Source organism: Cephus cinctus, unplaced genomic scaffold, assembly GCF_000341935.2.
Source record: "Cephus cinctus unplaced genomic scaffold, Ccin1 Ccin1_scaffold0867, whole genome shotgun sequence".
Taxonomy (NCBI): Eukaryota; Metazoa; Arthropoda; class Insecta; order Hymenoptera; family Cephidae; genus Cephus; species Cephus cinctus.
Genome location: NW_014333451.1, coordinates 203,757 through 225,129, shown reverse-complemented (window position 1 = coordinate 225,129; position 21,373 = coordinate 203,757). Strand labels below are relative to the sequence as shown.

The 21,373-nt window shown below is 48.0% G+C and overlaps 1 protein-coding gene across 2 annotated transcripts in view; it reads left to right on the top strand.

Annotated features, from left to right (window-relative positions):
• The window catches only part of LOC107271027 (Krueppel-like factor luna), a 175,161-nt gene that overhangs the window by 14,308 nt on the left and 139,480 nt on the right, over positions 1 to 21,373 (top strand). Inside the window, exon 1 of one of the 2 annotated variants that reach the window (XM_015746589.2) lies at positions 9,736 to 10,860. The exons of the other annotated variant lie outside the window; for it this stretch is intronic. Within the exon in view, the coding sequence (XP_015602075.1) occupies positions 10,759 to 10,860 (102 nt within the window). The 5' untranslated portion in view covers positions 9,736 to 10,758. Of the gene's footprint in view, positions 1 to 9,735; positions 10,861 to 21,373 lie in introns of those variants that run through there. 2 annotated transcript variants of the gene reach the window in all.

Genomic DNA, 21,373 nt, shown 5'->3' with positions numbered 1-21,373 from the left:
GGTGATACGTCCCGCGTGACGTCACTACCCGTCCGGAGACCCCTAAGAGAACTCATGGACCTATGGGGATGCTGTGCCAGGACTCGAGAGAAGGCTGACAAAGAGGATAGATATAGAAGCCAGAGACGTGGATGATGGAGAGAGCCAAAGGGAGATGGATATAGGAGGTCTGGAGGATAGGAGCGAGAGAGAGATGCCAAGTTGATCGTAAGGCTTGTAAAGTGGGAGTAAGAGGGATGGAAGGAGGGAGAAGATGGGTGGCCGGCATGATGCTGGCTGCGAAAAGCTCACTAGACGCGAAGCTCAGGGTTACAAATGACTGGCCCTGCTCTGCATATCCAACCAGACGGAAGAGAGAAAAAGAGAGAGAGAGAGAACCCTGCCTAGAAGAACGACTAGTAGTCCAGACTCTAATACGTCTCCCGCGTCCTGGCTCCTTTCGTTCTCCGTACCCTCGTTCGCGTCTTCGTCTTATTCCAGCTTTCAACTTCTCCGGGAAGAGTTTTCCCACAAGTGACATTAGACGGTCAGGCTAAGAGTGCCTGAGGGTGTTGTAAGGATGCTCGATGGTCCCTCGCGTTGGATATCTCCCTTGGCATTGAAGAGAAGAAAAAAAATGTTGCGGCGAATTAACTTTTCTAGTAGCGATTCCGGCGAGACCAACCTTTAATGGCCTGCGACCGCGTAACGATTAACCTAACGATTATGGGACTGCGACTTCACCGACTACAATAGCGCGTCCTATATTCCACAGACATAATACACCTTAGCATCTTCAGGGTCCTCATCTCGCAAAATAATAATTATTTTTTTTTTTCAAATGCAAAATATTTTTTTTTTATTTCGGGCATCGACCACTTAATCGTTACCGTCACCAAAGTGCAATTCCGCGAATTTGCGTGGATAAGCATCCAACCGAATTAGTAAAATTTCCCATTCCTCTACTCGAAATAAGATTTCAAAGTGCCGCGATTCCTCCTTCTCGTCACCTTACTGGGCTTCGCACGTCCAAGCGCCAAGGAACAACGAAAGATGAAAGACTCCCGTGGCGCGATCACGAATTTCGCAACGAGGCGACGGAGCGACGGGAGAAGGAAACGGAAGAGAGAGAGCTCAGGCTAAATGGGGGCTCGTGCACCGAGACCCAAAACGAAGCCGGAAAGACGGGACGCGATCGCGTTTGCATGCAAATGGACGCCCCGGTAAATGTTTCTGCGCGATAAAAGTCTTGTATGAAGGAGCCATCGGGGTTGGAAGTTTACGTGGCTTTTGGCCGACCGTTCGCGGAATCACCAGCACCACTACCACCTCCAGTACCACCCCTGACACGTCAGCAACGTTGCCAATGGACCAGCCAGGGATGTGATCTAGCAGCATCCACCTCGATCTACCAGCGTTCACTCTTTAGTACCGTCAGCCTAGCCATAACGCTCAGCTGACGTTACACAGTTTCCATAGCTACATATGCATATGTATCTCTACCCATATGTATACATATGCACGAGCATCGCGCAAGAACGAATTACTAAGAAGCCTTAAGCCACTCTACCCTCAGTTCAGCGACGCCAGCCCTTTTTTCCAGCGTCTGCTACATTATCAAGGACGCCGTGCGCAGCGTCTTCGCTCGGGCTCAGAAGCGACGACGCGCCTTTTGTGCGACGCTCTTTTCCAGGGCGGCCAACCTCCCGCGACCCTCACTCCGCTGCCACGCTTCGACGTTCCTTTTAACGTAGATTTCATTTCGTCTCATTTATAATGTACGCCGATTCTCGTAATGGTCTCTTCCTTTTCTTCGGCAGCTCCGCCCCTCCGTCTCTTCTTTCCCTTCCTTCGTCTTCTTACAGAATTAGACAGACGTCTCCGTGCTTTTAACACTCTTACGACATCCCACTGTAGCGTTATACACATCCCTTGTTATTATCCTACTAAAGGAACCTAATGGGTTTCCTTTCCACGTGCAGCGTAAGACCCTACGTCGATTGCTGTATGCACGTGAGAGACAATGGAAAAGAAAAATATCGCGAGACGAATGAAATAAAAGAAAAAGTATCTAAAGGATACTGGAAGACGGTCGAAATAATTAATAGGGTATCGACCGCGGTTAGCGGAGGGCTAATTTCTCTTAGGGAAAATCCTAATTAATGAAAACAAATTATGTCTAGAAGCTTCGCTTTGTCTCTCTTCGTCCGTCAGTACTTTCGTATCCTCCGTCTCACTCTTACCCGCCAGTTCCCAATTCCCGCGAGACTCCCCGAGCGCAGAGCCCAAACAGGAGAGAGCGAGAGGGAGCGAGTGGGAGCGCGAGGGACACAGGGTGCAAGGGGTTGCTGATGGCGGGGAGGTGCTGGCGCAGGGGTGAACCGGTGTTACCATGAGGGAGAGAACTAATCGGGCAATTTTTACGGCATCAGTCGGTGAATATCAACGCTGCCAGTGAGCCCTCTGGCGTTAAGAACGATAAACGATCGCCGATTCATCTAGCTCAACGCGACTCCGCGTACCGTGTTTCAACCCCGGCTGAACCTTTGGCCACCCCTCGCGAACACTCGGATCCAGCATCCCGGCAGTAGGTATCCCTGGATTTATCGAAGTACCCCCATCTACGTAAGAAACCTGACGCAAAATTATCGGCACGCTGTTGGATGCGACGTATTTTTGTCACGTGGATGACGTAACGAACTTCTCGTCGGGGGTCAAAGGTCATACTGGCCTTATACACCCACAGTGTATTACGTGTATGGTACACTGGCCCTAGGTAAGCGTCACCGTTTAATCGGCTGAGCTAGAAAATTCAGCGACAATTCGAACAAAGACTACGGCGCCTTCGTTGTACGAAGGGAAGGACGGCGAGGAGACTTCGTGTCGGTAATAAACTTAAACTTTTTCAAAACTCTGTTAACGGGGGCGTTTTCTCGTTGCAGTGACGCTGGAAAAATTCGTTTTATCTTATTTTGAGTTTAACTCCCCTTTCGCGACCACCCTTCGCCGCTCGTCTAACCTTCCGCTGTGTCGTGACCCCTTTCTCCGAGAGAACCTAACCTGTAGTGCGGAGTTAACCCCATCGTTTTTTTTTCTACTCTGTGCGAGGGGATGAATTTTATCGTTGCGTAAAGTATTCCCCCTCTCCCCCCTACCTATCCCGCACAGTTGGTACGAGTTAAGGGAAATGCGACTACGAAGCAGAAAGGGGTTAAGAAGGTCTTGTTCTTAAGAATAGTAGTATTCATCAATATATATATATATATATATATATATATATATATATATATATATATGCACTATAGTAAATATAATATAGTACATATACTATAGCGTATACGTATATAAATTTAATTTATTTATCAATATTCTCCAAGAGGGTCTCGATTTCCGTTTGTGGAAAATTTCGCTTTAATTAATTATTATTTAATTGCCCCTAAGTTATACTTGTCGCATTTTCTCTCACGAGCACCGATGACTCATCTACCTTATGCTTTCTGACTGCTATGTCTATTACTCAAGAATGACGTATTCCTGCTGGCCTCGCGTCTCGTTATCGTGCGTCCAATGACTACGAGCCCATAGTTCCACGAAAGCCTGAACAACTGCATATAGCATACACGAAAGGACAGTATTTCGTCGGTATCTTGTTTGCTTCCGGGCGATTAGAGAAAAAGAGAAAAAAAGCAGGAATAAAGGGACATGGAAAAAAGTGTAGAGCTGGGACGGGAAAGGAGAAGAAGAAGAAGAAGGGAGGAGGAAGTGAAAAAAATGGCCTCGGTAATACTGTCCCGCGTAACTGAAAACCCACTTCATCCATTAAAGCACGGTTTCTTGTTGCGTATCTTTTTTCCTCGTACTGTTCCCCCCTGCCTCCGCCATGGCGAAAGATTGCCGCCATACCTATACGCAACGGTAGCGACCGTATTTCAGTAAACAGGACGAAATCTTGGAAAACACGATGTTTGCTCCAATCCCCACGACGTGCCTTCGTCTCTCTTTCTCTTTTTTTCTCTCTCTCTCTCTCCTTTTCCCACCTTCGTACCGACCTTAAGGCGCTACCTCTATGGGACTTTCCGGCATTTCGGCTAAGTGAAATTCCTTGCAGTAGATATGCGTACTTGTCTCTAAAGTGAAGATAGAGGATCGGGCCGAGCGTTGAAAATCTTATCTGGCCGCTTGGACCCCCCGTGGAATCATCCAGTGGGAATAAGAAAATGAAGGGAAGAAAAGAAAAAGAGATGGGAATGAAAAAGAAGACACTCCAAGAAACTCCAAGAAACCTTCGACGCTGCTCGGCGCTCTCCGTGTGCAAGAATACACGATTATCTTACATCCCTTATTGCTGGGTAGTATAGGGCATAGGTACGCTCTGCATTTTCTTAAGGGTGAACGCAAGCTGAGTTTGCGACAGGGTATCTGGAGGGGGCGAAAAAATGCTTGCCCAAGAGAACGGTATCTCCCCACGTGCTGCAGGCTGGTAGAACGGAAGAGCCGAAAGGAAGGTCGCGCGCTATTCCTTCTCAGCATGTTTTCTTCGTGGGTTCTTTAGCCAGGGGGTTCCTAGCACAGGGGGTAGGCGAATCTTGGTTACTCGTGTGAAGGCACCCTTACTCGAGTGACTATCGGTAACTACGAAAGCCGTATGTCAGCATCAGTAGTGCCGGCGTCTCTAAGAGAGGATTCGGCGTCGGGACGCTTAGCCGTGTGCGTAACGTAGCTGTGAAAGAGGAAACCAGTGTGTGTGTGTGTGTGTGTGAGAGAGAGAGAGAGAGAGAGAGAGAGAGAGAGAGAGAGAGAGAGAGAGCAAAGAATCTAGATAGAAGGGGTAAGAAGGATACTCGAGGAGCCTGGAATAGTCGGTAACGGGTTGGCGGTGCGTGTCGAGGCTAGGAGAGAGAGAGAGAGAGAGAGAGAGAGTGACGCTCTGCGTCGAAGGGATGGAAAAGAGGAGGCTAAGTATAAACGACGTACATCAATCAGACTCGACGCAACCTACAAGGGTGCCTAGGTTTACCCAACACTTTGCCCGGAGTGCGGGAGAGAAAAAAGGGCGCACGCAGATACGCAGGCAAACAGCGAGATTGAGAGCCGTGCGAGTAGCGCGTATACGTCAAGCGTCGCGACGACTTCGCCGAAACCATTGCCACGTGTTCCCCTTCGTCCCTGCTCGCAAGGGTACACGAATTTCATTAGAAACAGGTACATACAAATTTAGACGAGGAGGAATCAGTGGAGGGATGGCTGTTCTACCAGGAGAATTAAATTATTCACGGATAGAGATACGTGACCTTCGCGGGACTTTGATAGGACGTCCGACCGTACGGACAACTTATAATTTGAAATTCCTCTGACGGTACGTCGTCACGATGGCCCGGAGGGGCAGTTGGGAAAAATCTTTAAAAAATGCGTTCGCAATTAAAATTTCCCTTAGGACGAAGATTATGCCTTTGGGTTTCCTTGAAATACCTTTACTTGATTACAGGGAGTAACAATCTGGGTTAAAAAGAAAAAGTTATGACAAATAGCCCCTACGGGTGAATATCAACTCGAAGGGAGGATCTAACGTTTATTTTTATTCACCAGTAGGGTTTCCGTAAAGCGCAATGCTAACCCTTAGTCCAGCTACGGAGTGCTGGGATTTGTGGTATTACCAAGATATGTCTTTTACGTGGTACTGCATATCTATACATATAGCCGGGTTAGATCGTTGTATACGTGTATATATATTTTTTTCGCACCCCCGGTAGCTACGAGCCTAATAGGATTTTCCGGAAAATACGCGTCCCCGTAAAACTGCAAGGTGTTTGAAATTTTCAGGGGGCGGTGGTTGGTCTGGGCTGCTTCTATTATTCGACCAGACCACAATCTGTCCCTAAGGAGCAGACAGCCGAGGAGTCGAAAAAGGGCCAGTGGGACGAAGGGGCTCGGAGCTCGGTAAGAAGGGTGTCACTTCCCCCCGTCTACTATACCACCCTTAACGTCACTCTAACACTCTTGGACTGAGATTTTAGAGGGCGCACCTTCCCAACCCTGACTCACGGGTCCATAGACCCGAAACAGGTGACTACCGTAGGGGACTCTAATTCAGGCTCTGGTGATCAGGTGCAGGGATTAGTGTAAGGGTAGTTTTTTGTGATGCGTTGGGCGCCACTGGCCCTGAAAATTCCCTTTGACAGGACCCGGGACCCTGTGTTAATGCCCTTCTTGAATACGCGACTGGATCCCACAAAAAAATATTAATACCACCTTCTCTAACCTGCATTACACTTTAAACCCTATTACATTCCTTTTTATCCTAAAGTCCAAGAGGTAAAAATAAATTCTCGTACCTCAAAAAAAAAAATATTAAAAAAAAAAGCTAAATAATTATTCCATATTTCTTTCGATTCCATTCATTCGTTCCATCCTCTCCTGTACACCATTCAACCCTTTACCCGTAACAGCCCCACTTATTTTGTGTACGTACTTATCTCGAGACAACGCGTTTCCAGCCCTCAGGCAAGTAGCCTCTCATCTAATTGATGCTTCCGTGCGCACCGTCGGGAGCTCTTTGTCCTGTGAATATTTTCGGTCCTGCCGAGATAACTTTTTTTTCCACATAATATAAATGGAGATTTTTAAACGTTATACCATACATCTACACACAAGTTAATTTTCGTATCTCGTATATAACGCCAATGGAAAAGAGGCCAGGGGCGAAAAACTTTCGGTGTTATAATAAATCGAGGAACTTGTACACCGTGACCAATGACGATATGCTTAATTAATTAAAAGAAGAAACAGCCGAAGTCCTTGACGAAAAAGCGTTAATAATTATTATACATTAAATTTCATTTTATCCCACCTCGTACGTCGCTCGGACGATTCTACCGTGTACACTGATCTGACTTACATACCCGGTCTACGGTTCCCTTAGGATTTTCATATATACTGAATCTTTCAGAAAGTGGTTATCCACTTTAAGAAGCATCGCGCGCGGCCTGTACGCCACATGGATTTGAATGCGGCTTACCGCAGCCATCTGTCCGGCACGATAGGATTATGGGATTATAGATTTTAGCGTCGGGTACGTTAATAATTATGAAACCCCATGGCAGACGGATATACACGTATCTACAGACGTGCTCGCAGTATCAAAGTATAATATACGCTATGTGAATTTTCATACGTATCATTGAATACGTATACGAACGAGTCACTTGGAATTGGTCGATCCTCTCGAATTCGACGTCGGTATATCGCGTCCTCGTTCCACTAATTCTCGACTTCAAGGATGCGAATGTGCATTGACTGTCTCAACCGGAGAATAATAGTTGACACGAATAGTCCCCTTGCAAGTAGAACTATCCGTGGGGCCTTTGTAACGCGGCCATTATGCAACGAGAATTACGTCAGTCTGCATATTTCTTACCGCGACGCCGCTCGCACGTTCGACTTACGCTTCTCTGCGGAATTGGCAAGGATACACTCGCAGCGCTGGCATGGCTATCGGCCATGTTTTTAAAGAAACTAAAAACACTATGCAAACCACCATAGTATGCTTGCGCAGAATATTAATTCGCTGCTTTTCCTTTTTGGTTTAAAGTATTCGGAATTTCAAAAAAAGAAAAAGGGACGTTGAATCTGGAAAAAAAAATTTTAATGCTACTTTTCAAATACAGATCTAGAATTTTGACGTTATAATAATCGTGAGATGAATTTTACAAAATTTTTTTTTTATTCTTTACCATTACCACCACGTGGCTGATACTAAACAACGTTCGTGATCGTCGCTTAACGTTAGGTGAAAAAAAAAAAAAGTTGGAAAATCGCAATAAAAAATCACAATTTCGGTAATGCCGTCGGCCATAGGATCATCCGATACTTTTAATTTGCTTGAATATTTTACGACGCGATTAAAGCTTCAATTGGACGAAGAGAATTAGCAAAAGCTTTGAAGACTAATGAACGCTATTAGCTCGCCTCGCACCAACCTGATATCTACTACCCTTGGTGTCCCTCTTGACAAGCGTGTCTCCCTCTTGCTCCAGGCCCATCACCCTCCTTTTACGAAACCTCCTTCTCTCTCTCTCTCTCTCTCTCCCACGCACTCTTCAGTCGTCCTCCAGGCCCACTCGTCCACGAGCTGCCTTACACTGCCGTGTTAATGGCTTCGGTTATTTATTTACGTTTCGTTATGTCCGAAATTTGCGATTTTGTGAATCAGAATACGCCTAAGGTCAAAGTTCAACCGACAATCGACGCAACGTTACATCCTCTAGCCAAAAGCGCCTGAGTGCTGCTGGGCTCCAGTCCAAAAAGCAGGACCAACCGTTCCTACGGTATATTTATGGTGCGGATATACAAGTCACCCTGTAGCACTGCACCCGAGAGTAGAATACGTTGTACATCCATGGGAAAGGAGGACAGTGGAACGTAGACAAGCTACGACCCCGTGTCAGGGCTGGTGAGTGTAAGGAGAGAGAGAGGACGTCGCGCGAGTTGGAAAGAAGATAAAAGTCAATATAACGTGGCAGGAAGAAGATCGACGTTGGGATAGACGAACGGAAACCGCAGTCGATAAGACCGTCCCTGTCCTAATTCCATTCGTCACGAACGAAGCCCGGCTTACGTATCTAATCAGACATTATCGAGTGCTCCAGGAACGCTATAAAATAGCTTTTGAGCTAAGGCGCAGAATCCATGAATCACTATCCGACACATTCATCTGGTGCGCCCTGGCGTCGAGTCCGGCCGGTGACGCTCGGCTGAGTCACTGGCGCGTTGTAACTCGCTGATCTTTAATTCGCAAAGCGCCCGACCTTCCAGGCTGTTTATACATTTTTACCAGGTGAATAAGCCGTGCCGGTAAATCGGTTAGTAGAGGCTCACGTGTCTCTGCGGAATTCTGTACGACTTCGCACGGAAGCATTAACGTGGAACACCGGTTGCCGAGGATGCATTGAGCGTAGTGACCTTTTGGTCAATGACCTGCAAATTTCATTGACTACAGATAGGAGTAGTAAGGAGACGAGTATTGACCTCGTTAGAGCGAGTCCTCTTGTCCCCGTTTAGAAATTCAGTCGGGAGTACGGTCAGGGAGGTACAGTGCACCTATACAGTGCACAGTGCCTATCGGCAGCACTGTACGTACGGCGCAGGCGATTTACAGTGCTCGATAAGTAAGAGGTGAATTGCCACTGTATAACAGAGAAATGTCAAACGGCAGTAGCCGGCGAGGGATTCGGAATGTCACCGTTAAGATTGTTTCCCTATTCGCTTTAGTAGCCAGCGTGGCGTTCCCTTTCCTTGAGAGTTTCTCTAGAACGGGGGACAAGGAATATCTTTTCTCTTTCTCTCGAGTCTCGAGACGGCTTCCGCCGATAAAAGGAATGGTTGAAAGATTTTAGATGAGATAAGGATATTAGGAGAGGTATACTTATATAGGGCTATACGTAGGTAGCGGTACGAGGATAGTAACGGGACAAGCACGCTGGATGGTAGAGTAGATGGTGCTGCTGGCACTGGAATGAAAGTATAGATATACCGTGTGGTGAAGATGATACTGGGATAGAGAGGAGTAATAAGAAGGAGCGTGGGAGAGGAGAAGGCAGGAGGTAAGGAGTCGTGGAAAATGTCGCGACGCCGAGCGGTGCTGCCCCGACATCGAGCGGCAGCCGGTTGCGATAAAGCGTCGCCGGCACGGGACCCGCTCGTGTGTCCTCGGCGATCCTCGGCGGCTTTCGGGTTCCCTCGCACTCGCTCAAGGCAAGGGAACGTCAGTCACTCGTCGGCGTCCGCGCGGAAGAGTTTGTACGCTTTGGCGAGAGGGATTCTTGCCGGGCTGCGCAGTGTTCGAGTACCGATAAAGGAACATCTTGTCGGGCACGAGTCCGGTTTTAGTGACATAATAAATAATAAGTGTCGTAGACCGTGGTCAGTGCATGTGAGATAATGTGGTAGGCGCACCGGAGCAGTGCCTCATGGGAAATCTTCGTCGAATGGTTGGCGCGAGTGAAGAAGGTATCGGTCGTAGCCGGTGATCCCTCGTGTGCTGTGACGCGCGAGCCGGCGTTTCAACGCTACGTCGTCGCGACGGATACAAAACACCTTTGCATATGATGGATACTGGCGCGAGTGCTTCGTCCTCACGGCGCGACGTCAAACAGACAGAATACTCTGCGAGTACCTTCGAAAGTTTACTCTGATCGGCGCGCCGAGTCCGAGCCGCTACGAAACCGAGTCTACGACGTCGTGTCGCGTGTCTCTCTCAAGTGTCTCGTGAAAAAGCCGGAGTTATATTTTGTTTAAGAAATAAATCCATCGTGTTTCCTACAATCTACCTCCGACCCTCCGTCTCTTTCCAATTCTTTTAAATTTTTTCCCTTAATTATATCCCGGTAAGCGAGCGCGCCCGCGCGCTCGCTCCAGCTCGAGGCCTCATTTTTATTACCTACACCCACAACACACTATATGTCCATATACACGCGTCGAAAATACGACCGGTGTAACCTCGCGTAACGCTGATAAGGAAGCTTCGATGCTACATACGTGTGCGCGTAGCTACCTGCTTCTCTGCAAATACGTGCGCGGCACATTGTTGTCGCTCGGGTCCTCATCTTTGACGTATTCGCCGTCTTCGTCGTCGTTATTGTTGTTATTGTTGTCATCGTCGTCGTCGTACAAGTTGCCACGCGTAGTTTGTATAGTAAGTGTCGCGCGCGTTTCTCCGACTCCGTTACGGTGTTACTGTTGTGCCAGCCGGTTACGTCGTTATTAACAATTCAGCCCGTAACCATGGATATCCTGCCGAGTGGGAACATATTTCGAGAATTGCAGGACATACACGATACCGGATACTTTTCGGCCCAGCCGTCTCTAGAGGATCACTGGCAACAGGTAAGAAGAAAAACCGCCATCGATAACTCTATACTGTCTTCTGTATTCTGCTGCGTTTAAGAATTCCATTATGGCACCTTCACTCTTTACACTGTTCTCCTCTATAACCTAACCTGACTCCACCTCACGTTACAGTAATACCTTAAACTACCAACCATAGTGCCATCCAGTAGTAGAACTTACTGTTACTATATACCCGTGGTCCAGACCACGAGATACTCGCTCTATATATACATATACCTCTCTACCACTATCATCAGCTTCGCTCTGGTCTATCGAATCCCCACGAGAGAATGTCCCTATCCTCCGTGTCTGTCCGTTCCTCACGATTTTCACGTAGTTCGCGTGGCCCCTGGAATTCCAAGGGCTTTACGCACGCTGTACACGTGCACGTCTCTTCGCCTGAGACTCGTGAGCGTGAGTGAGCGCGTACGCGCGCGTCCTGCGACGTACGCTAAGGTGCGTAGCCATGCGTGACATTACGCGCTGTCCTTTTTCGCCTCGGTCTGTCCTTCGCTTCGTTAGTGGATACTCGCCGGAGAGCGAGAAGGACAAGAAGCAAGCAAGTGTATTTAGCGAAGAGTGAGAGAGAAGGATAACAAATATATATATCTATACACCACGGGGAACCGGTATAAGCCTCTTGTGGACGAAGTCTTAAAGTCGAAGGCACGCGGCCACGTAGTCACTCCGACTGAACTGTCAGATCAGCTTGGTTCCCACGCGCGAGCAGTGGACGTTTAGCGACGTCGCTTTTGACATTAGTGTAGCGTCGTCGTCGCGGTTGACGTCGGGGGCGGACGTTTCGGCGTCGCCGTCGTGACGGCAGGACCGAACGAAATTAAATATTTATATATACGCGCCGGCAGCAAAAAGAGCTTGCTAAATATTCGATATGCCCGATGAATTGGAAAGTAGTGGGAAATAAAGTCCGCGCTTCTCCTCTCGGTGTCTCTGTCTCTGGCGGGTTCTGCTTCGGGCAGATGGCGGCTCTCGTGTGCGAGAGGGACGAAGCCGGGAGAGGGTGGATTGTTCGTAGAGCAGAGAGCAAAATCGGTGGCCGGGCTGGTTTTGCTAGTAGTTGCCGCCATGGCAAATTGGATTTTCGCCGTTAGCGGACTCGAAGTCGCGGAAGAGTACTTTGATTACCGATATTGCCCCGAGACCCGAGAGTAATTACGCTCCGCTGATCGGATGGGCTTTTGTTGCGATTCGTTTAGCGCTCGTGCACTTTGCGATTCGCAGGGTTTCGCGTATACGGACAAATATTTGCGATATTGCAAAAATTTCTTTTATAGACGCGAAACACGGGATACGCGATAACCTATTAACGTTATATGGTATTAGCATTGCTGGTATTAATTGCGCGAAATCGTATTCCTACTTTTCGTACAGCTGTTTACGTGACGCTTAGTCCGTGATGTAATTTAAAGCTACTCTTATATCCGTATACCGCGTGTATAATACGTCTCTTTATGCTTCCCGTCGTTAACGTCACATGATTTTATTAATTATGCGAGTCTCCCGATCCTACAGAGCCTCGTTCCCAACTACCCGGCCCTTTATTACTATTTCCACTGGATCCTATCCCGATTGCCGGTTACGCCGGGCAGGTGAATGGAAGGCACGAAAGTGACGATATTTCCTGCGGGGTTGAATAGAGGAAGAGGAAGAATGGCGGGGAAATGAAATGCGGTCGACTTTAATCGGTCGAGCGACGTGTCGAGTAGGGAGGAAAAAGTACTGTTGATATTCCAACGACGTTTCCATTGTCCTGTGTCATCCGACGTATGCACGTGTACATGCACCTATGGCAATCGTGGCACCGCGTAACCTGTTATTTATTTCGTAAGGAGGCAAAAGTCCCCGGGCACTCCTGGCAAATGTCTAGGAAGTCGCGCTCAGTCGTGGTTAAAAGGGAGGTACGAAGCAACAAGGCGGTCTCGCAACGCGCGACGCTCCGTTCTGGACGTCGAGCGCCATTCACAGGATTAGAATAAGAATATCTCTAAACGCACAAAAGCGTTTGGTGAATGGCTCGACGTAACTCTTTTGTTTCGACTGCTCCCTGCCGACGTAGTGAAAACTGACGGGACGAGAAACAATAGTTCTCAGGTACAATGGAAACCGCCGTCGCAGTCGCGATATGAGCGATGCGAAAGATGCATTGTAGGAGACGCCCGTGGTACGTCGTATTGTTATTAATCTTCGATGACCCAACCTCCTTCCTTCTATCTCTTCACGAAAATCAAACAAATGGCCCGGAAGAGTCAAAAGGAAAAAAGGGCTGGGTGACAATTGTCTTTTTTTTTTGTGTTGAATTACAGAGAAGCCACGAAAAGTTAAATACATCCTGCAAGTGCGTAGACTGGCTTACCTGACCTCCCGTCACTTGCTGGCTATGATTTCCTTCGGCACCTTTTCACTGCCTGGGTGGTTCGCGAGCTTGCATATCTCCGCTGGCGAGCAATGCGCAAATATTCGTAGCGAGAACACAGCTGGCCGAATCAATAGGTCGACAGATGTTACCAGGTCGGCATCCAGCTGGGTGACGCACCTGGAGTCGGCCACTGGAAGAGAATACGTCAGGGAAAAGAGAAATAAAGAAATTCGGCCGTATCGCCCACGTGAATCTTGGACGGCACGGTGTATGGGTATGCGCAGTGGAAATTGAACCTGGAGGGTTGGCTGAACTCTAAACCGGAAGCGGCAGGATAAATTTATATACCTATGGTGAGCGCCGAGCTAATGGCGAAGAACCGAAGAGGCGAGAAGCCAAGCTTCTTCTCTCTGAAAATAAACATCACCGAAGTATCATAGCGTATGGTTATGGTATGTGCTGTGCTACGTCATTGGGTATCCGGGGATATTAGTCGAGGAATAAATGAAATATTTCCATAAATGTGGCTTTCCGTGGCTAGGCTCCGTTATGAGCTCTGCATTTTTATACGTATATTTATATGTAGGATATGGATGAGAAATACCACGTGCGGACACGTGCTCGCTCGTACATTCGAATCTCACCAGGATAATGTACTTGTCTATCCCGGATACCTCGTTAGGCAACGGCTAGTGCCGGGCGTAGTACGCTTTTCCGTTTCCCTTTATTCGTGTATCCGTGAAATTGTATACTTTCATGAAATTCCGCTTTGGGCTGCACGCATGTCCTGCCATTTGTTCCGGACCCTAAGACACATCGGCTCTCTTCTACCGGGCCCCCTTTTTCACGTATTTTTCATTCCCTTTATGTTAACTCTGTGGCTTCGAAACGATACGAGCATCTTGACGGTACCAATTGAATTCAGGTTATTGCCCACCGTATTTCAGGGCAATTCTCGGTTTTCGCGGTGAGGCGAATCGCTGTTAAAATTGGGCCCGCATGCATTACTGTATACGGTGCGAGCTCGTATGCGCTTTATGAGGTACCGTTCGACCACGGGCAGAGGGAAATGTCAGGTAGAAAGCAATAACAGTCTGACGGGGTAAATTAGCCCACGTGCTCTCTTGGATCGGGCACCTCGTCAAATCGTCAGTGGACATTTCAGGGAATTTCATTTTCCTTCTGTGGTTCATTGCCACCAACGGTGACTGCCGGAATTTCGATTATATACCACCCTCTGTGAAGAGACGTCCTGAGTTCACTCGGCATGCTGCTTTTACATACTTTTATTATATAATTTCGCAATGACAGTAACGTTTCGTTTTCAGAAGAAAATTCCAACCCGGCCAGTCGATTCACCGCGTACGTGCAAATATTGCTTCACTTCGTTCCCTTTTCTTCTTTCTGAATATACACACATGTATATATGTATGTATATCGTACTTCTATTTTATCTTTTTTCTTTATTTGTGCTCTCTCGCTCCCTCATGGCTTCCTGACTTTTCTGTACGTCCATGCACACGCCTTCCCCTCCCTCCGCGGACTCACGTTTTATTTTACGCTGACATAATGCTACGGTAAACGCTTCTCCTGGCCGTCACGTTTCATTCTTCACAATAATATCCTCGGCAAAGCCACGTTCCAGTTTCAGATGAAGTTCTAGTTAGAGTACGTTCATTGCACTTCCACGTCATCATCGCGCTTTCTATCTTTTTCTTCTTCCTTCTCCTTCTCCTCTTCATCCTTGTGTACTCCTGGTTGCGGTACTCCCGGTGAGCTTGATGGTCGCGATGCTCGATGCCGGACAGGAGTGGCGGGGGGTGGCCGGGGGGTTTCCCATTGTTTCCGCAGGCAAGGAACGCGCGTTAGGGTCCTCAACTTTTCCTTTATGCCGGAAGCGGAAACCGTCGAAGGCAATTAGAGCAGCGAATTAAGATCTGTCTTGAGATTCCGCACCCTGGGGGCCAGTCCCGACATCCCTGGACTTTTGCCGTACGAACGTTGTTTGTTTACATAATGCACAAGTGGTATTCTTGGATGACGTCGTTCTAATTTTAAATCAGCCGTCACTTTAAAGGCGCGTTTTCACGCGATATCCCAAAGCTCCCCTTGTCGTTCGAGGCAGCGCGGTTTCTTAAAATGCGCGATATTATCTATAGGCTTCTTCTTTTATCGTCGCTCGACTGGTAATGCTAGTCTTGGAAAAGCCAGTACGCTACGGGCGACCATCGATCGTTTCATAGAAACCGAGCTTTAAACCAGGTCGTACAGTGAAACCTGGCTAATTTTAGCGGAGCTCTGGTAATAAATTGACGCGAACTATTCGCGATGGGGACAGCCTTAATCCTTTTCTCACGTAACGACGACCGTGACATTCGCTCGGGACGCGAAGTTACGTTGGTTTTTTTTTTTTTTTTTTTTTTGAAAATAGTCGAAAAAAGTGAAAATTGGGTATAAAACGGAAACTATACATTTTCATTAACACGACGGTTTCTACTCTGTCTGCGTCTCTCGTTCGACGGAGACGCGCGTTGCTGAAATCGCATTGAACATTTTCACGATAGCGACAGACTGCAACCGAGCGTCAGGCCACCCGAGAGGGAAGCTCCGGTCTCGTCGTGCTTGTGGCTCGTTTTCATTAACGCGGCCGGCGGAAGCGAGCCGTCGTCGGCGTAAAAATAAAAGGAATGTTTACGGAAGCGACCAACGGCTGCAAAGTAGACGCGGGGAAGAATGTAAACGGGCGAAATACCTCGGTAAAATTTCGCAATGGGCTCGCGATGAAAATTCGCCTTTAGGACGCGCAGATACTCCACGTGCAGGCTGCACGGGACTTGCACGGGTGGCGATAACGTCGCTGAGAAAAAGTCGTTGCGAAGAATCTCAAAGTCGCCGTCGGACGCTGCACAAGCGACAATTCGCGACGACCGTCCGTGTACTGCCTTTAAGGCTGCGCACGTGTTCTCACCGAACGGAGCAAATAAGTCGCTACTTGTTGAACCTCCTTTACTCTTAACAACCGGCGGACGCGCGTTAATGGGCCTCAGTTCTGCAACTACATTAAGGCCACGTTGCGCCTCGCGACCGACATACGCATGTGCGTTCCACGCATATGCGTTTCTGGAGATTCGTTAGCCCGTCGCACGTCCTCGTCATGATCATTTATATTGGCACTTTTTGCGTATACCTATATCGTTTGCTATCGGTTGGACCAGGAAGACGGGATTGCCTGATTTTTTCTTTCGTTACTGTCTCACGCACGATATCGCACGTGGCCCTTTCTTACCGGAATGAGAACCACGGCTGTCTACTCAATCTTCGCCGGGTGTTGCAACGGAACATCATTGATGTTAATGAGCTGGATTGGAAAGCTGTCGTCCATTTGAAAGTTATTGGGCTCGCTACGATCGCTACGGCCACGTCGTATAAGGCTCTGCTCGCTTGCATATAGATATACGCATAATTTATACGTGCGTATTATATTTACGCGGGGACTTTACGTATGGCCAGGTTGGCCAGTGGTACAGCGTTTCATGAATGAAATCTGAATAAATCACTGACTCCGCGTTATTGCAGTCTTCGCCGCGCTATTTATCTTTTCTAACGAATGATCCGTTCACATCGCGCGACGTTACGGGCCGTGAAAATGACTCGTACCGAAATCATTGTATATCCGCTTTAACGCGAGAATTTCATATTTCCCAGGTTCTACGACTACTGCCTGGCTTTATTATACAGGTGCCGATTGACGTATGGTAACCCGAGCTTTTGGCGGACATTGACAATTTGCAATGTGTTTTTTTTTTTTTTTTTTTTTTCTTACTTGAGGCGACGACCTACGCCATTGCCTTTTTGGCGGACATTGACAATTTGCAATGTTTTTTTTTTTTTTTTTTTTTTTCTTACTTGAGGCGACGACCTACGCCATTGCCTTACGAATCGTATAAATTAAATCACTCTTGGATTTATTGATATTTCATTCATGCCGCCTGAATTAGCCGGACGCCGATGACTAATCGTGCGGGAATTCTCTTGGGTAGTATTATTGTACCGTACTCCGGAATTTACCTTGGGACGGTTTCGATTCGGCAACCTGTCGTCGTGTTTGAAGGATCGATCATAACGGAGCGTGGAATCGATCATAACCGCAAAGGTGTCGCCACTGTCGTGATCTGCCGAATTTTTTTTAAATTTTTTTTTTTTTTTTTTTTTTTTTTCTATTCACGGAAAGTGGAAGTCTTTGGTTACTCTTCTGTCAAAGTCATCCTGATTGGCCCTTGGTGCGAGTGGGTATCGGCACGAGGTACGGAACGTGACTGGCTGGACAGATGGAAACGCGGAATCGAAACAAGTTGAAAAACAGATATTGATCGCCGACGATGTATAGGCGGTTCTGGTCTATCTCTGTTTCTGTCCTTTTCTATCTCTTTACATTTTCTCTCTCTATCTTTCTCGCTCTCTCACTTGCTGTCCGTGCCAGCTCTGCATCTCCTCTGTTTTATACCCCAAGCTTCGTTCTTTCTAGCAGTCATTCTCTTGTACCAATACAAATTGGAAACCCGCCTGCACGCAATGCGCGGACAGATTCACACGTGTGTGTCGCGAAGCGCGAGAGGGATGCTGGGTATTTTACGTTTCAGCAATTTTACAAGTTGCAATCGCGAAATACATATCTTTCCGTGGGTATTGGCTCGGTGCATTCATTATTTCGAAAAGCACGTAATACGCTCGTTAGGCGAAGCCTACTGTCATTTTATTCGGTGACTCCATCGCTGTTTTGTGTTTCGAGTTTGGTATTTGTCTCTGCTTAAAACCTTCTTTTTTTCTTAACGTTTCTCGCCCTGCCTCAAGGTCCACGCGAAAATGACTAGAAGTCACCTCGCCGGAGCGAAAAACTTGCCGTGAATTAAATGGGCAAACCGGCCGTGATGACAGCGTGGGTCGAAAACGTTACCGGCTGCCTTCTAAATGACGTAAGGATGACTCTTCGCGTCCTCTCGTTAATTCGACCGTCCGTTTGCGTCCGTGAATTCATGCCTGGGGGAATAAGAGCCTCGACGAAATTCCCTAGAAACAGCGAACCGGCCTGTAGTTGCTGACGTTTTTTTTTTTCCCTTTTCTTACAGCGATATCACCGGGTTGCCCCTTTCCGCGGAGGTCGCTCGGGTCACGGATGGAATTTTTTTTTCGTAACTCGGCATGAGAACCGCTAATAAAATAATTCCACGGCACAATAGACAATGCTCAGCGGGATGATAGTAATTCAAACCGGACGGAGAAAAAGGGGAGTCGTTTTCCGTACTTCCGGCGGCCGACGGGTTCGCGTTCCACCGTGAAATTTGTCGCCGAAGTGAAATAATACGTTCGAGTGGTCTCTGGGATATTTTCGTAATTTATGGGCACCGACTTAACCGTCACCCCACTGGCCCTCGTGGCGGCCGCGCTGGGAGACCGGAAGTCACCAACCGAGAGTAAAAGAGTAGGTAGGTATCTCTGGGCATCACCGGTAGCAGTAGCGACGGCAGTAGTTGAACAAGGACGAAGGGTTCGATGATAATGAGAAAGAGAGAGAGAAACACGTATAGGTAGGACATAGACGGTTGGAAGGTGACAACAAAAATTCTTTAGAATCCGAAAACTGTCATGGAAACGTGGCGACGCGACCTGCGGGGGTTAGCCGGGCTCCTTGATAACGGGGATCGTGATAAAGTACATGGAGGTAACTGCCTGCGCTCGTAACTTCTCGCCCTTCTTCGCCAAGCTCTCCCACGGCAACCCCTGACCTCCTCACACGTATTTTCCTTCTTTCTCACAGGTCCGGCCTATTCGCTTCCGTCCATCCATTCAGCCGCCTTTTTTTCTCTCTTTGGATTTCACTTGTTCAAAGTACCAGACAGTTCCGGTGCGTCGAGGAGTCCATCTTAGATCCTTAGTCAGAGCTTCGTGCCCCTGGAACAGTCCGGGTCTTCTGATTCATCAGCTGCAGCCATACTCCGACCGTGACGTTTCGCCACAGCCCAGGTGTCGCGTTTCTAAAACATATGACGATACGTATTTTACCTACTACAAACATATATATATATAGATATGTTTCACAGTGCTACGCGCTCATGCGATCGTTTTCATACCTCGTGTGTGCCGTGAGCCGGGAGACTAATTAACTGTGCGCCTCGGTCAATTAGCTAATTAATGCCACCGAGCCAGTGTAAGAACAACATCGAACAATGGCGACGAGTCCTAACTGGGTTAGAGAACCTGGAGTCCCCGTAGGTATCGCGTACTGCGTGCCTGAATAATTTTTTTTTTTTTTTTTTTTTTTTTTTTCAAAATATCTCGTACGACCAACACGCGTTTTCGTATTCCCACGACTGTTTTCCCCGAGGCGCGCGCGCGCCGCTTGCTCTCCGTTCACGACGGAATCTATGTCAGGGAGTCACAGGACATGTACAGTGAAACGTCACGCGTCTCGCTAATGCACTTCCGGTCGAACGGTCGCAATATGGGCGTCGATAAAAAAAAAAAGGACAAGAAACGTCGCCTCGCGTCCCGCAATTCCACTACAGCGTCGTACCCGTAATTCTGACACTACATCATCAACATCCGGCTCCCTTCGGTTGGGATATAGCTATCTTATGCTCTCGTGAGATGAGATCTCGCTGTCTCTGTACTCTATATATAGATATAGTAATACAGGCCGATTCATAGATATCGAGTAATGGCAAAAGGGCACATCCCTCGGACCACTCAGCTGGCGCTCGTTTGTCAACGGCTACTGTGTGGGGTCTTCTCTCCCCTCTCTCCTCCTCTTCCCGCTATACCAAGCTGGACCTTCCCAAACCCTGGCCACCTTCATCTACTAGGAAGACATCTGCCTCGCATCCATCCAGTCTCTTAGCAGGCTTACGCACTTCACTTTGCTATATTCTGACCCCTGTTTACTATATTCTATCATCTGAGCCACGTAGCCTCTAGTTCTCTCTCTCTCTCTCTCTCTCTCTCTCTCTCTCTCTCTCTCTCCCGCTGAAGTAAAAACGAGATCAAGGGAGTCTCTCACGCACTCATATTTAACCCGGCTAGGTGTATTTCGAGATAACTCTAGGAAACGTACTGTTTCCATCATCTTCTTGCATCCGTACGTTGTGCACGTATAGTGCGATTTATACTCTCTGTAGAGCGTAACCGAGTTTTGCTCGGATTGCAAAATTTCTTTAACCTGGCAGTACACTCGACTACCGTCGTCCTCGTCGACGCTCCGCGGTACCGCTTAATCTTCACTGAGATAATGAGTCTAGGAAACATTGCGTCGACTCTTCAAACACCTCCCGCCACTTTCTGCTGTATCGCGACGATCGTTGCGTAAGCACTCGACTGTAGTGGGAGACTTCTGGATTATACGGGGTGGTGGATCAGAAATGGCGACTCTAGAGTGGCTCGTGATAGAGGGACTGAATTTTTTTCTCTCGGTACCTATCCCGACGTACCCTTGGCTTAGGTACCTTAATGTATGGGTAGATATATAGTTATATAGACGGCAGGGACTAGAGGATGATTTGCATGGCTTTTTTAACTTCCTTTTTGCCTCTCTCTCTCCCCCGCTCTCTATACGTATATATAGTTTGTCTATCTATCTCTCTCCCCACCCCCCACCCTTCCCTCCCTCGCGCTCCTTTCGTTTGCTAGCTCACGCAAAGGAAAGCATGCGCGGTGGCCGTGAATGCTAAGCGACTCCGGGACTCCGGGGCCTACGGACGGCGGAGCGAAGGGGGAGGACGAATCCGCTTTAATTTTAGCCGCGCTCTCCTCCTCCTCACCCTTTTTCTTTCTTGCCTATATACGCTCTCTCTGGCCATGCCTTGGGCAGGCCACGGTATGCACGGTGGTGCTCCGGCAGCCTTGGCATCGCAGACGCATTATTCATACCTTAATGAATTCCCTTTAGGACGCGCGACGAAAATCTCTATTTTTGTAATAACGGGCCGCGCGAGAATTTCCGAGGCTTCACGGAGCGTCCGCTCGCGAAATTACGGTGACGGATTTTCAGCGGAAAAACTTACTCGTCCCTCGTACGAAACGCTCGGCAAAGTCCTCCTGGCCCATCCACGATGTGGCGGGTTCGAGTAGGTTTTGAAAAAA